Source organism: Wickerhamomyces ciferrii, contig 00070, assembly GCF_000313485.1.
Source record: "Wickerhamomyces ciferrii WGS project CAIF00000000 data, strain NRRL Y-1031 F-60-10, contig 00070, whole genome shotgun sequence".
Taxonomy (NCBI): domain Eukaryota; kingdom Fungi; phylum Ascomycota; class Saccharomycetes; order Phaffomycetales; family Wickerhamomycetaceae; genus Hansenula; species Hansenula ciferrii.
Genome location: NW_011887670.1, coordinates 1 through 16,283, shown reverse-complemented (window position 1 = coordinate 16,283; position 16,283 = coordinate 1). Strand labels below are relative to the sequence as shown.

The 16,283-nt window shown below is 28.5% G+C and overlaps 7 protein-coding genes across 7 annotated transcripts; 3 read left to right on the top strand and 4 right to left on the bottom strand.

Moving 5' to 3' along the window:
- Positions 1-1,901: 1,901 nt before the first annotated feature.
- THO1 (Tho1p) lies at positions 1,902-2,480 on the bottom strand (the record flags this gene model as incomplete). The annotated part of the gene is made up of 1 exon (XM_011276626.1): positions 1,902-2,480. The coding sequence occupies one exon, from the start codon at positions 2,478-2,480 to the stop codon at positions 1,902-1,904; it is 579 nt and encodes a 192-aa protein (XP_011274928.1).
- A 3,321-nt stretch (positions 2,481-5,801) lies between these two features.
- BN7_2711 (uncharacterized protein) lies at positions 5,802-7,860 on the bottom strand (the record flags this gene model as incomplete). The annotated part of the gene is made up of 2 exons (XM_011276625.1): positions 5,802-7,687; positions 7,836-7,860. The coding sequence occupies 2 exons, from the start codon at positions 7,858-7,860 to the stop codon at positions 5,802-5,804; spliced, it is 1,911 nt and encodes a 636-aa protein (XP_011274927.1).
- A 1,126-nt stretch (positions 7,861-8,986) lies between these two features.
- Positions 8,987-10,567, top strand: FCY2 (purine-cytosine permease; the record flags this gene model as incomplete). Its single annotated transcript, XM_011276624.1, has 1 exon — positions 8,987-10,567. The coding sequence occupies one exon, from the start codon at positions 8,987-8,989 to the stop codon at positions 10,565-10,567; it is 1,581 nt and encodes a 526-aa protein (XP_011274926.1).
- A 332-nt stretch (positions 10,568-10,899) lies between these two features.
- BN7_2709 (alpha-ketoacid dehydrogenase kinase family protein) lies at positions 10,900-12,084 on the top strand (the record flags this gene model as incomplete). The annotated part of the gene is made up of 1 exon (XM_011276623.1): positions 10,900-12,084. One exon carries the CDS (start codon positions 10,900-10,902, stop codon positions 12,082-12,084), a length of 1,185 nt encoding a protein of 394 aa, XP_011274925.1.
- A 29-nt stretch (positions 12,085-12,113) lies between these two features.
- RSM18 (mitochondrial 37S ribosomal protein bS18m) lies at positions 12,114-12,614 on the bottom strand (the record flags this gene model as incomplete). The annotated part of the gene is made up of 1 exon (XM_011276622.1): positions 12,114-12,614. The coding sequence occupies one exon, from the start codon at positions 12,612-12,614 to the stop codon at positions 12,114-12,116; it is 501 nt and encodes a 166-aa protein (XP_011274924.1).
- A 265-nt stretch (positions 12,615-12,879) lies between these two features.
- Positions 12,880-14,340, top strand: JHD1 ([Histone H3]-lysine-36 demethylase; the record flags this gene model as incomplete). The annotated part of the gene is made up of 2 exons (XM_011276621.1): positions 12,880-12,934; positions 13,007-14,340. 2 exons carry the CDS (start codon positions 12,880-12,882, stop codon positions 14,338-14,340), a joined length of 1,389 nt encoding a protein of 462 aa, XP_011274923.1.
- Positions 14,341-14,974: 634 nt separating this feature from the next.
- On the bottom strand, positions 14,975-15,811 carry GCN4 (amino acid starvation-responsive transcription factor GCN4; the record flags this gene model as incomplete). The annotated part of the gene is made up of 1 exon (XM_011276620.1): positions 14,975-15,811. The coding sequence occupies one exon, from the start codon at positions 15,809-15,811 to the stop codon at positions 14,975-14,977; it is 837 nt and encodes a 278-aa protein (XP_011274922.1).
- Positions 15,812-16,283: the final 472 nt, after the last annotated feature.

The window sequence follows — 16,283 nt, the reverse complement described above, 5'->3', positions numbered from 1 at the left end:
TAGTCTATATTGATATAAGAGTGACAGACAGACAGACAGTGTGATAATTTGTAGTTGTAAAGGATTTTTGCTAAAATTCTTGATGGTTTTTGCGGTGATCTTATTAAGGTATGTTGAATATTTTTAAAAATGAGCCTTGATTTAGTAAGAATCAAACAAGTAAATTTGGATCAAATCAATCTTATGAATTTTCTTTTTTGGTTCCTTAAAATTTGAGATCTGATTGTGTTTAGATCAGTTTGTCCTTTCAAGAGCCAGACAGAAGATCTGATCACCAGTGGGTCAAATGTCTGTCTTACTAGTCCAAAGATCAAAAGATATCTTGTCCAGAAGTTCACAAGCTCACAAGTTCAAGAGCCCAAACGAGAATGAACAAAGAATGTTAAAGATTTCAAATCCATTTCCCAAAGGGATAGATAAATCAGGGATAACTACACGCAACGGTCGCTAAGCACAATTCTGATCTGGAATCTGGAATACGACTGGTCAAAAGATGGAATCACCACAACATAGCCAATTAAGTTTTAACCCAGATCACTAAAGAACAATCTGAGCCACTATTCAAAAGAGTGTGTCAGACCCTTTGCACTTTATCTATTTATCTTTATGGTTATTTCCATATAAATTTGATCCATTTTCGTTTCAGGAACGTCAAAAAGATAAAAATATCACACATTTCCAAAATAAATTTAAGAATTTTTACGCCAATCATGCGATAAAATGCAAATTACAGTACGAATTTTGGTAATCAAAAACTTAAAAACCACCAAATTATGGGAAAATCGCGATTGAGATTAAAAATTTCAGAAATTAACACGTAAAACTATCCATTTTAAGTAATTTTAAGATTTAGTATAAGTGCAAATTTGCGAAAAGTATATCTGTCAAATTTAAAGCGGTTAAATTAAATGATATAACCTTGAATTTACTATACTAGATATAACTTAAGAGTCCATCAATGTGATTTTTGAAATACGAAGTGATATGAATTAGTTCATATTCATGCGCATTAAAAATATACATCAAAAAGAAGCCTTATCATATCATGAGCTTTGTATATATAGTCTCGGGATCCTCAAGGGACATAAAGATTGCTTAGACAAAGAAATCCTTGAATCCTTAGATCATGTTTCAAAAGAATTGATAATCATACATCAAAAATAAATACAAACAATGAAATGTACATATTAGACAGGTCACAAAATAAACTCCTTTGAACCAAATCAAAGGTTTTCCCGAAAGAAGAAGGTGTGTTGATTCATAGAGTTGATGAGGGTACTAAAGACGTACTACTTTAAAGTGTGATCATAAAGTACACATATAAGGCTTCTCAAATCATTTCAATGTTTGGATAGGATAGTAATTATTATTGATCCTCAAACTCCACTTCAACTGTACTTAATTCCATATTTAGTTCAATCTTTATGAACTAAAACTTTATATAGTAACCCGAGTCTTGAAACTTGTACAACTATGCTACCTCTTTAGTATTTACATCTGATCAATCAAAAGTTTCAACATTGATGAGCATTGGTTAATCATTAAAACCAAGCAAATGAATAAAATAAATGACTTGTCACTTGTCGACTTTACCCTTTTGCACTTCACCATTTCACCAAAATTTGTAACCATGGAGATTTTTGGAGTATAAATACATTATGAAATTCCTTTGAAAATTAATATCCATGGTAACTACCCACATTCCCTTTGAACCTGTAAGCTTAGAAGACACTCAAGGTATACGAGCTCATTATCATATCATGTATCAATATTCTTTAAAATAAAATCGTAAGTATTTATATATTACAGTTTTTCATGCTATACACTAATCTCTATATAGAATTCAGAAATAAACCCCCTTCCCCAATATCTTCTTAGTTAATAAAAAATCAATTATATTTCTAGTCACGACGACCTCTGAAACGACCTCTTGATCTAAAACCTCTATTACCACCTCTACCTCTACCATGGAATCTTTTTCTTGGACCATCATGTAAAGGTCTTGAAGTTAAACCAATTTCTTTAGCAATTGAAGTACCTAATTCAACACCATATTTTTCTATACGAGCTAAATCTTTCTTGATTGATTCAATTTCTGATTCTTCACTACCAAATTTTTTTGCTCTTGAAATTTTTTTATTTAAAAATTCAATTGCTAAATTTTTACGTTCTTCTGGTGTGAATTCTTTAATAGATTTTGGTTTTTCTTCTTCTCCTTTTTGTTCAGTTGTAGATGATTCTTCCTTTTGTTCTTCTTTGGATTCTTCTTTTGATTCTTCTTGTTGTTCTGGTTCAACTTCTTCTAATAATTCATCTTTTGGTTCATCTTTTGATTCTTCAACAACTGGTTCAGTGGTTTCTTTAGAAGCATCATTTTCTTCTAATCTTTGAATCAAATCTTTTTTAACACCAGAAGTTGATAATTGTCTTGAAGTTAATTCTTCTTTTAATTGAGCAACAGTTTGATCAGAGTAAGCCATTATGTTTAGTTTATGATTTATGAAAAACGGGTAATTTGATGATTTTTTAAGGGATATGAGTAGATATATAGCACCTGAACAATAAAACAAATGATCAATTGATTCTAGATAATGATTTGTTGTATTATATCTGGGGAGTTGATATTGATACTATGGGTTTGTTGTTGTCAATGACAACGCGACTTTCTCAATTTCTTGAAAAAGGGTTCGCGAATTCGCGAATGTCTCTCTTCATAATTAAAATTTCAAAACTAGTCATATTCAATCAACATAATGAAGTTAAGATACTTACTGATCATCGTGCATTTGTGAGCTTACAATGTAAGGTTAGTCACACATCTTTACGTTTGTCAAGGGTTCTCAGCAGCAATTCTAAAGATTTTAAAGAGAAAGTTTTGTTGGACTACTTTTTCAATAAGATTTGATTTGGGATAGTCTTGAGCATCAAAGATTACCTTTTAAATTCTGCTAGCTGAATGTTTCATGGATGATTGATATATTATGATACATAAACGTATACATATTGGAGTTAATCTCATGGATACAAAGATGGCAAGATCAATTAAAGTTGATAAAGTTGATATATTTAATTAAAGTTGATGACCATAGGTCAAACAATTACTTTATGTATATTCAAATCTTGATATTAATGACTTATTTCTCTATATTTTAATATTTGGAAGGGTATAATGTAGATATATTTAATCTTATAAAGAGTAACTATGATTTATTGATGTCTTTTATGAAGTTTTCTGACTGAAGTACTTCGTGAGTTCCCCAATATGTGGCTCTATTAAAAACTTTATACCTTTGTTTCAAAAGTTATTAAATATTTAAGCACTGTTGATATTAACTCCTTATTTCTGTGATACCAATACTACTATTTTACTATACATCAACGTATAATATAGTGATTGATTTTTACTTTTGAACCGTGCATTTTTTCTTTGGCGTATGCTTTTGTTTAATAATTTAACTAATGGATATTGCTACTGAAAAGGAGAAATTTGAAGATATAAATGAGAACATGGACTCGTGATGTTGAATATTTATCCATGCATGTATAAGTTATTATAAGAGGAACGTTAACAGCTAAGTATCCAATTCTGATGTTGGTTATCACCTCATGAATCCTTAAAGATTATAATTAGTACTAGCTAGTTCATGATGATTCAATATACATGATCAAGTTAATATGAAGATGTTTTCAGTTACAGTTGAAATTGAATACAATACTTTACAAACTTTTCATTATTACTTGAACGTCATTTTTCATTTAAGTTTCATAGTATTGAATTGTAGTTATTTATGTCGACTGACCACTATAATCTACAAACTAAATTAATTGATTGACTTGAAAATAAAACAAGATTTGTATAAGAAGAAAATTGATATAACTTTTCCAGCCCAATATCAAATGAATAATCTTAAACAATCTCTTATATGTATTAAAACATCATATCCTAATATATGAGTGATTAAAACAAGCTATAAATGATAACTTGAATCAACCCGTCTAATAATATATCATGGAATCATGAGTGATAATAATATTAACAATACCAGAATATGAGTTACTGCTCTTAGAATATGATAAATCAGACAGTATGTGCAATACGAGCCAGAACAACAAATTAACAGAAGACCGGGACGTTATGGTTTTTAGAGCCAGAATTAACAGATGAGCGATTCAGATCAACAATTATTCAGATCAACAATTCATTTCACATAGAGTTAAAAGTCTAGTTGTTCAATAATGTGAAGTCTAAGTACGATAAATTTAAAATATTTTCTTAAAAGGATGCTTATTCGCGAAGTTTCAATGGACGCATAAAAATTCAAAAATTGATTTTTTTCATTTCTTTCATAAACTCATTTCCATTATGTAATTTTTCCAACTAGTATTAGTCTTAATCGTCTAACAACACTGGCGTTATCACTTGCAACTGATGTTACAAAATCCAACTATATTGATCATATAAAATGTCATTTCCACATGTTTATAGTGATATTAATTCATGATAAGCTGTAGTACTAATGTGCACTATATATTTTATTGTTTTAGTTGTACCAAGGGATCAATCTATCAAAGTACATAGAACAAGATGAATATATTAAATTTAATCAAGGAATATGGATTATTTTGTTGAAGTAATTGAATCCATACAATACTTTACAAATTATTCATATAATTCCTTGAACTTTGTTTTTCTAAAATTATTGACGTCTATAATTACTTTGTAGTACTATGATATAAGAAGTAATCTACGTCGTTCTACATTATTAAAATCTATTTCAGAATTATAATAATGGTCATGTATATAAGAAACACATCAATATAACTTATCCAGCTCAATATTAAATAATGAATCTTAACATAACCATATAAATTTATAACTTATTAACAATTTCAAGCTGATCAAAGCATGAACAAATTAGTTAATAGTCAATTTAATATCTTTGAATCAATCTGCAATTACTAGAAATAAGGGATAAGAATCAACTTTACTTTCATATCACAAAATGCATTGCACTGCTTCACGTAAATCTTTCAAGCCAGAAGATGATATCAATAGGGCTTTGGTCATAACAGTTGACTCAATGAACTCATCAGTATTCACAAGATAACAATATCTCAATAAAGTGGAATCTAGAGTTATAATAATACAGATAGTAATTTGGACATCATAGATCTACCTAATAAATGAGCACAAGATCACAAACAAGATTTTTGTAATCTCTTTTATAATAGATTACTATGATTAAAAAAATCAGGGGTTTTCACTTGTATTTATATCCTTAGTGCAACACCCTTGCCCCACATGATGGAAAATTCAAATAAAAAGATCAGCGATAATCCTAATGAACTAAATTTAATTAATTGAACCTAAAAAGAACGTATAGCTTAAATTTCTGTAATTGATCTTGTCGATATGGTACTTTTTTTCAAAACTAAGTTATTCATATAACTCTAGATCAAGAAACTCAAATTCTACTTAAGTCTTCCAAAGTACATATAATCTATAAACATTTGATAATTACTTCCCCTCTGAACAAACCTACCAGAAGCTACATGAATAGATCCAATAACAAATCATTCAAAACAAATAAACAAAATGTTTTTTTATTATTTTTCTATAATAATTGTAATATATAGAGACCTTAAAATAAACCTTAAAATAACTAAAATAAGTAAAACCGCAAAACCCTAGCTATATATAAAAAACCAAACCCTGATAACCTAGAAAATAAATAACCTAGCAAAAACAAACAAAAGCAAATAAACATAAATCAAAAACAATAATTAAGCTCTAAACATCTTCATTCCTTCCCATCTAAAACCAAAACATCATTCAATGCTTCATTCAACCCATCAACCCCATTCCCATTCCCACCTCCATTCCCATCACTTCCACAATCAATAGTATCATCCTCCTCTCCATCAAAACTTTTATCAAAAACAACTTCCCCATTCTTATCATCAAAAACCCTTTCGTACCCAATAGGATTCCCCATAATTTTAAAAATTTTTTTAAAATTTTCCACAACACCTTTTGAAACATCCAATTCATCAATATCTTCACTTCCTAAGATATACTGGGTTTTGGAATCAAGGAATTCCTTTGGGGTTGGTTTTATTTGATAATGACCCATGTTTATCCTTTTTGAATTATTGAATGGTTCCAGGGTAAGACTTGATTCAATTTCAATTTGTGAAAGGGGATCTAACTCCTGAGAGTCTTGTTCTTCAACACGGATGATTTTTTCATTTATTATGGATAATTTAATATGATTTGGTAATAATGCTTTTGAGATTCCCTGTGAGGGTAATTTAAATTCAAAATTTATTGAACCTTGGTTATGAGAATCTATCAAATAAATTATTGAGTCCTGGGGTTTGAGACCTAATAACCATTGATTTGAATTATTTAAATTAATAACCTTTTCCAACCCAAGATTGGATAAGATCCAATCTTCATGTTCTTTGGTTTGTGGATCAATTGAAGTTGATAAATTATGTAAAGAACCAGTTTTTTTAGTTATGATTTGGAAATTATTAAAATTTGACCAATTTATATTAGTTACAATTGAACTTGTTTTCCCACGAATTTTTAAATCAATTAAATGAATTTCCCTAGGGGCTTGAGAAATATCCCAATTTGAAATTTCATCACCACGGGAGGAGATTGTTATTAATTGAGAATTATATGATGATAAGGAGAGTTGGGATATACCATTTGGTGGTTTGAAATATCCAATTTGTTTTTCTTCTAATAGGTCATAAAAAATTATATATTGAGAACCACCAGTCCCCTGGGATAATAAGTTTGATAATATAAGTTTAAAATTTTGAGTTATCCCACCTTTTGATATAGTTGATTGGAAATTTTTTTGTAGGTTTTTAAAATCTGATAATGAAATTAATCCATCAATAGTTTTTATTGATAAATTATTTAATAACTTGGAATAATAATCCATTTCATCAATTCCATTTGTGAAATTTATTGGAATTTCCAATTCTTTAGCACCTAAATCAATTGAGTTACTTGTTTGATTTAAATTTGGTACATATGCCAAGATCCTACCTGCAATAGAAAACATACATTGATCATTTATAATTGAACAATTCAGTTCCAAAGGTAATGGATGATTCCTTTTTAAATCAAATATAGTTAAACTTCCTTGATTTGTTGCAATTCCAATAAAATTTTCAGAATTTTTAATAGTATATGGATTCATCCCATAAACTAATGGAGGTAAAATCAGTTGAATTTCCTTAAAATCTTCTTGGAAAATTTGTCCAAATGTCTTTATAGTAAAATTAGTTTCATTTGAAATGATTGAAGTTATTAAAACAGTATAAGTATTTGTTAATTGATCACATTTTATTGGTGTTATATTTATTATAATACCTTTGGAATCCATATTTGAAGCAACTAAATATAAAACATCATTTGAATCAATCGTTTCAATATTCTTCTGGTCTAATTCATTTAATTCAATAACATTATGTTTCCAATCCCAAACTTCAATTATGTTTGAATTTTTATAAACAATGAAAATTTCTCCATTAATACCAAATTCAATAAATTTGGAGTCATTATCAGTTAATGATTGATTAATTGAATTTTGAGTGATTTTAGAAGTATATTGATGAGATTGATATTTTAATTTGGACCATGTAGCACTAGCACCTAATTTTAAACCTTTTTTTGGAGTTATTGGACTATGGGATTGTTAGTACTATGATCAATAGATAAGGATACAAGGTACCCTATGGATACCCCATGTATACCCTATGAATTAGACCAATTATGATACTATGTTGATGGAATACTCACGTCTTGTAGATACGCGTAGGATCATGACCAGTGGGCATATTGAGATATACTCCTTGGTTAGTTCAATTGAATGTGAATCCTTTAATAACCACTTGTTTACTTTTATTTTGCCATTGTATATTAAATTAAATTTAAATTAAGCGCGTAAAAGATAAAGGACCAGTCACGTGATAATTAGGTAATCAAAAATATCAACTAAATAAACCATTTAATAAAACATTATACTATTATTATACTAGTTGATAGTTGATAGTTTATACGTATAATCAGTTGATGTTTGTGTCAACCGTTAAGATAAACGAGGTTTAAACGGTTGTACACTAATTTACTTTAATTGACACAATTTGATTAATTTGACTCTATTACCAATTATCGCGTTTCAATCAATCAATCAATTAAGCGAAGTCAGAATCAATTAATAAATTATGAATAAACACATAGTAAATCACACAACAAACACACAATTAAAACAATAGACTGTTACAATAACCGTTAGATCACCATTGACACAATAATAGAATAATAGATAACTAACAACTACTAACAACTACTACTATACTATACTGATCCTATAGTTCAATAGTTCAATATCCGAAGTCAATATCCAATAATCAATTGAACCAGCATAAATTAATTCAACACATATTCACACAGGAGTATTCAAGGCATTAAGATATGATCCAATGACTAGTGAGCTAACAACGAATTAAGAATACAACAATACAACAAACAATACAATCATCCTTCCCTCGGACCTCTTCAACCTCCTCAACCACTTTATTATCTTCTCTTGATAGGTAAATCATTAAATCATTATCGGTCTGATACGATACTTGTATTACTTATATTACTCTCTCTGCCTAAATAATCAACTCCTGTCTAAATTCTTTAACTCCTCCTTGTAATCCTCTGCCCAGCTCTGCCCAGCTCTGCCTAGACCTCCCACCAAACGGCAATTTTATCGAGAAAAAGAAACGCGATGTTTTATACCCGTTGAAAAAATTTTTAATTCTTCTTATCTTTAAAAAAGTAATTTGGTGATGTCAAAACTTGAATTTAAATATAATTGTAATTGAAATTCCTGTTTTATATTCTTTAATCAATCGATAATCTCTTACATTGTTTAAATCGCTTTCAATTGTTTTGTAAACAGTTGATATCAATATGTCTTCTTCAAAAGATCATACAAAAGAATATGATATAAAATTATCAGACCTAGAAAAAGGTTCATCATCAAACAAAGATGAAGAATTATATTTTGGTGAACAAAGTGAAGGTTTCCAAAACACAACAACATCCAAGAAACTTTCATTCATAAATTCAATAAGTCATTTAATTCGTGCTGAAACAAAAGGTATTGAAAGAATTGAAGAACATGAAAGAAACCTCAAGGAAACTGTCTTAACTGCTGCTTCAATGTGGTTTAGTGCAAATATGGTTATTGCTGCAATGGCTTTAGGTATGCTTGGTGCAAAAATGGGTCTTTCATTCTGGGAATCTGTCCTTACAATCATCTTTTTCAACATGTTAGGTTTAATACCAGTTGCATTTTTTTCAATGTTTGGACCAGAATTTGGTCTTAGACAAATGATTTTATCTCGTTTCCTTGTTGGTGATTATGGTTCAAGATTATTTGCATTCATTACTGCTATTGCTTGTATAGGTTGGGGTGCTGTTAATATCATGGTTTCTGCACAATTATTAAATATGGTTAATCAACCTCATGAATTACCACCATGGGCTGGTTGCTTGATCTTGGTTATTATGACTATTGTTGTTTCAATGTTTGGTTATAATGTTATTCATTTTTATGAAAAATGGTCATGGATCCCAAATGTTGTTGTGTTTTTTGTATTCATTGCAAGAATTAAAATCTCGGGTAATTTTGATGCTGGTGAATTTCATTCAGGTGAAGCTACTGCTGGTGCTGTCTTAAGTTTTGGTGGTGCAATTTTTGGGTTCGCCACTGGTTGGACAACTTACGCGGCAGATTATACCGTTTTCATGAGAAAAGATTATCCAAAATGGAAAATTTTCTGGGGGTTAGTTATTGGATTAATCACTCCTTTATTATTTACAATGATTATTGGTGCAGCTGCAATTACAGGTATTCAAAAATCTGATGTTTGGGCTGAATATTATGAAAAACATCAAAATGGTGGGTTAATGTTTGCCATCCTTGCAGTTGATTCCCTTGGTGGATTTGGTCAATTTTGTGCAGTTATCCTTGCCCTTTCCACAGTGGCAAATAACATTCCAAATATGTATACTATTGCCCTTTCAACCCAAGCATTCTGGTCAGGTTTTGCAAAAGTTCCAAGAATTGTATGGACTATAGTTGGTAATTTCTTAACTTTAGCAATTTGTATTCCAGGTTATTATAAATTTGAAGATGTTATGGAAAATTTTATGAATATGATTGGTTATTATTTAGCTATTTATCAAGCAATGACATTGTCTGAACATTTTTTTTATAAGAAGGGTTTTAAAGGTTATGATATCGAAGGATATAATGATAAATCAAGATATCCAATTGGTATTGCTGCTATCGTGGGGTTCCTTTTTGGTGTATTGGGTACTTATTTAGGTATTGATCAAAATTGGGGTGTTGGACCAATTGCTAAATTGATTAATGCTGATTCTTCATTACCAGGTGGTGATATTGGATTTGAATTAGCTTTTGGATTTGCATTTATTGGTTTCAATATTGTTCGTCCTTTAGAAATTAAATATTTTGGTCGTTAAAAAAGAACCTATAGACCTTTTTCTTGTATTATAGATATTTGTTTTTAGTTTTTATTGTTCTTTCTCATTATAATTTAATTAATTTAATGTGGTTTATTTTGAAATTATTACTTGTAGAAGTGAAATAATCAGTAACAGAGAATTAATACGTACTTCAAAACTAATGGTGGTTACTCATTGTTTACATAATCAGGAGGTATGGGTTCGCGAATTTTAGTTACTCAACTAAGTTAAATTGTGATTCATAAAGATATCAAAATATTGGAATGATAACATATTATAGACAGATTCAAATACAATTATAGCAGGCTCAATAAAGGAATAATAGCATAATGTTCACAAGAGTAAGACCATTAGCTAGAAGTCTATCAATTCAAATACCCAAAACAACATTAATAAAACCATTATCAAATAAAGCTCATGGTACTACTACAGGACAAAGTCAATCATTATCATTCGAACAAGAATATAATATTAGATCTTCATTAGAAAAACTTATAACTGATTATTCCCAAAAAAAAATCCCAAAATTAACATTGGATTCCCTTATAAACATTTCCAAAAAGGATATATCAACAAATGCAATAGCAACAATAAATTATTTAACTATATTTAATACCAAAAGATTACAAGCTTTTAGAGAATTACCTTATCTTGTTGTTTTAAATCCACATATTTCTGAAACTTATGAATTATATTTAAAATCTTTAAGAATTTTATTAGAATTAGATCCTTATCATAATGATTTTAATAAGATTCATAATTCTTTATTGGAATATTCTGAAATTCATAAAAATGCTATACCATCATTATCAAAAGGTTTTACAGAAGTTTCCACATTCTTCCCTAAAGAATCAATTGTTCAGTTCCTGAATAAACATTTTTATGATAAGATTAATATGGAAACTATAACAAATAATTATATTAATTTAATAAATAAACCTGAAGATCATTTAGGTGTTTTGAATAAAAAGATTAAAATTTCAGATTTAGTTAAATTATATGCTGGCTTGGTTAATGATATGGCTTTCATAAAATATTATAAGACAGTTCCAATTCAATTTGATTTTGGTGAAGATGTTGAATTCCCATATATTGGAATTCATCTTGAATATATTTTTACAGAAATTTTAAAAAATTCAATAAGAGCAAATATAGAATCTGGTAATGGAGATAAACCAATCAAAATAACCATTGTTAAAAACTCTCTTGGTGCAGGTCGTTATTCATTAGGTATAAGATTTCGTGATGATGGTGGTGGTATATCACCAGAAGTTGAATCAAATGTATTTGATTATAGTTTTACCACAGTGGATAAACATGAACAAGATGTTGGAATGGGTAATAATGTTATGCCTGGTGAAAATGTTGAAAATATTGCCGGGATGGGGTATGGATTACCTTTAACTAAAGCTTATGTTGAATTATTTGATGGGAATTTAGAATTACAAAGTATCTATGGATTAGGTACTGATGTTTATATTGAATTGATTAGTCCTGATACTTCTTTATTATAATATATACATGATTTTACTATTTATGTGTTCTATAATCCATGACGATGTGTTAAATAATAAACATCTTTATGTACAGATGATAATAATCCAGCATTAATAGATCTTTTAATAGCAACAGTAACTCTTTTTTGATTTTTTCTTGATAATTTTGTAACATCTTGATGTAAAATTTTACCTGTTGAACTAATATACTTGGATAAATATCTTGGATTTGTATATAAATTTAATGGATTAATAAATTTTTTATCTAATCCATTTGGTTTAATTTCTTCTTGTTCTAATTTTTTATCTAAATGTAATCTTGCCATTGAAAAATCAAAAGGATCATATGTCCCTGTTGCTTGGAAATTTTTAATAAATCTTGGATGAATATGAGTTCTTGGAGTTTCTGGTATAGTTAAAGTTTCTAATGTATTTCCTAAAAATTCACTACCTGATGATTTTTTAAATGTGGTCTTTGGTGTTGTACTATCATTCAATAGACATCTTGAAGTGCTAAAAGCACGTTTGGATATTATATTCTTAAACATGATCTATTGATATCCTGGTTCCTTATAATACTCTGATTATTTACTATCTTTCCAATATTGATATATTGATTTTTTCATTTTCTGGTGGTCAAAAAATTGAAAGGACATTCGCGAATATCAAATGGTGTTTGGATGTTGAATATTCCCGCGAATCTATATTTAATACCCATAATAAACACCGAAATAATGAACTGATATTTATCACAGAATTTATACTAATAGGTTTATATATATTAATGACTATTACCAAATCAATCCCAGGAATATGACTGATGAAGAATGTCCAGAATGTCCCAATTATCAAAAACCCATACCATCACGTATAAATTGGATTCAATGTTCAAAATGTTTAACATGGTTTCATAATCATTGTATAAATTTATCAATTTCAGATTCTTTAAAAATTTCAACTTATCATTGTGTTAATTGTTCTCAAATTTATGGACCAAGTTTATGGAAAAGAATAAGTAAAAGACAGAAACGCAAAATTGATTATGTTGCATTGGATAAAGGTGATGTTGATAGAATAAATTTAGAAGAACATCCACATATTCAAGAATTTAAAAATTGGAAAAATGATACTGAAGTTCAAGTTATTAAAGGTTCAGAATTATTATCAAAAGGCGGTGATCATGGATTTCTAAACCCTGTGAAAATTATAGCTTCAGAGAAGGATGATACAGGATTATACATCCCACATGAATTTTCATTAAATTTATTGATTAATCAACTTGGTGAAGATTACCCAATTGAAATAATGGATGTCTTAACCCAAAATTCCATATCACCAAGTTGGTCTTTAGTTGAATGGATAGATTATTTCCAAAACACATCACCTCAAGATCGTGAAAGAATCTTAAACGTCCTAAGTTTAGAAATCAGTCATTGTGAAATAGGTCAACAAATCCAAAGACCTAAATTTGTTGATTCAGTTGATTTAGTTGACCTTGTATGGCCCCAGGAAACAGACCTTCCAAAACCAAAAGTTTCAAAATATTGTCTTATGGGTATTAAGAATTCTTATACTGATTTTCATTTAGATTTTGCAGGTACTTCAGTTTATTATACTATTTTGAAAGGCTCGAAACAATTTATCTTTTTCCCTCCTACAGATTTAAACCTAAAGAAATATGTCAATTGGTTAAATGATGATAAATTACAAAATGAATTCTTGGGAAATTTAGGACTTGAAGGTGGTATAAAAGTTGAATTATGTCAGGGGGAGGTGTTGATTATCCCATCTGGTTGGATACATGGTGTTTTCACACCAGAGGATTCAATAGTCATTGGGGGGAATTTTCTAACAAGTTTTAACTTGGTTGAACAATTCAAAATTATTGATGTTGAATTCAGGACAGGTGTTGATAAAAAATTTAAATTCCCAGATTTTGATAAATTAATGTGGTTTACCTGCTTAGCGTTTATTCAAAGTGATGATGATATAAAACTTGGTGATAAACCTAGTATAAATTTAGAATTAATTCAAGCTAAGGCATTACAAAAATGGATACATAAACAATTTCAACTTCATCAAAATGGTGATTTGAAAACCAAGCGGTGTATAAAAGATAATTATCCACAAAGAATCATTGGTTTTAAAATGGATGAATTGATTTCAAAATTTGATGAAAGGGTAAAGATAATTGAAGAACAAGATGATAAAGAAATTTTAATGATTGATGATGATAAAAATGGTATTAAAAATGGTATTAAAAATGAATCATAACATGATTTTGATGTTGTATATTATATTAGTTATGAATGAATGTATGTATTATATTTCTAATTCAGTTTATGAAGTAAGCTTGTAATTATATAAATCATGAATGAAATCTATATATCCTATACATACCAAACTGAGATCTATGTCAATATGGTGATCTTAGAGCCATTTAAACTATTTGATACAGCTATAGCTAACACAAAGGCTGGTTATAACAGACTCCAATTAATTAATATATGATCACCATGTGTATAGAATATCTTTGAATTATAAGCTGATATCACATATTGTCGATCTAGATATTATGTTAGTATAAAAATAGCTAGATCTAGATCTATACCAATCATATATTCGCGAAATCTTATACCCTATCAAAAATCATACCAAAATTCAAAAATCTATAAAACCAAGAACAAGACAACAAGACAAAGAACTACAACATCAATCTAAGTTTTTTATAAATTTTTATTTTTATTTTTATATAGAGTTTTTTATGATATAATTTTTTTTTAGCTTTTTTTAATAATAATAGAATTGAATAATTTTGACTTTTTAAATGATTTTTACTTTCAAACAATAATTAATAAACAAAAACAAATTAACACAAAGCACAGCAACACAACAAGAGAGATAAACTTCAGAAAGATTGACCAGATTGTTGTAATAAACTTCTTAATCTTAAAACTTCATTCTCCAATTGAGAATTCTTTGAAACTAAAATTTCAACTTTATCCTCCAATTGATTCATTCTTTCCATTTTTCTTGCTCTTGAACGACGTGCAGCTTCTGTATTTCTTGCTCTTTTTTGAGAAATTGGATCTAAAGATTCATCAATTTGAATTGGTGATAATGGAATTGAACGTTGTTTTCTGTTGTATGAGACAACACCTAAATGATCTGTATTTGAAGTTGATGGAGTTGATTGAGGTTGAGGTTTTGGTGATGGTGATGATTTTTTGGTTGATGGTAATTCTAATTCAGCTTCACTTGAAGAACGTTTCATAATAGGTTTTGAAGCAACTTCATCAATTAAATGAGAAGAAACTTGTTTTGGTTCTGGTGTTGTTTCTTCTTGTTTAATTTCCAATTCATTTGGTTCAAATAATGAATTCCAATTTTCAGAATCTAATTCAACTTCATCAAACATTGGACTTTGATTTTCCATTATAGGATCAAATATTGATTCAACAACTGATGAATGTAATTGTAATGGAGTAATAGTACCAATACTTGGACTTAATTCTGGAATTTCAATTTTTTCTAAACCAAGAGGGAATTCTGAATTTAATTCTTGAGTTTTAATAAATTGATTAAAAACAGATTCACCTAAAATTTGTCTTGGTTTTGAATCAACTCCTGAATCAGGAGCTGATGATGATAACATATTTGATTGATACATAGCAACAGATGATTGATTAAATTCCATAGATTCAAACATTTCAAATAATGTACTTGTAGATTCAATATTGTTCATATTGTAATTGATTGTAGTAGACATAATAAACTTCTTTTTCTTAATAATAATAATAACTTGATATAATAAAACTCTTGATAATAATAATAATAAACTTCTAATTGATAATAACTTTTCTTGATTTCTTTAATAAACTTTTAATAATTGGGGGTTAAGCAACGTCATTTTGGACGGGATTCTTTTTAATTTTTCACGGACTCATATTGGATAAACTTTATATTTTTAATACTTTTATAGTATTCTTTTTTAAACTCTTTTATAATAAAAACTTTTTAATATTTTTATTCTTTACTTTTTTTTAAAATAAACAACTTTTTTAATTTAATTTATAATATTTTTTTTTAAATATTTATAACTTTTTTAATTCTTTAATTAAGGGGGGCTGATTTAACACATGATTGAAAGATTATAACTTGATTCTTTCTAATAATTGATAACTTTTGGATTGTACGCTTTAATAAATCGGTAGTAA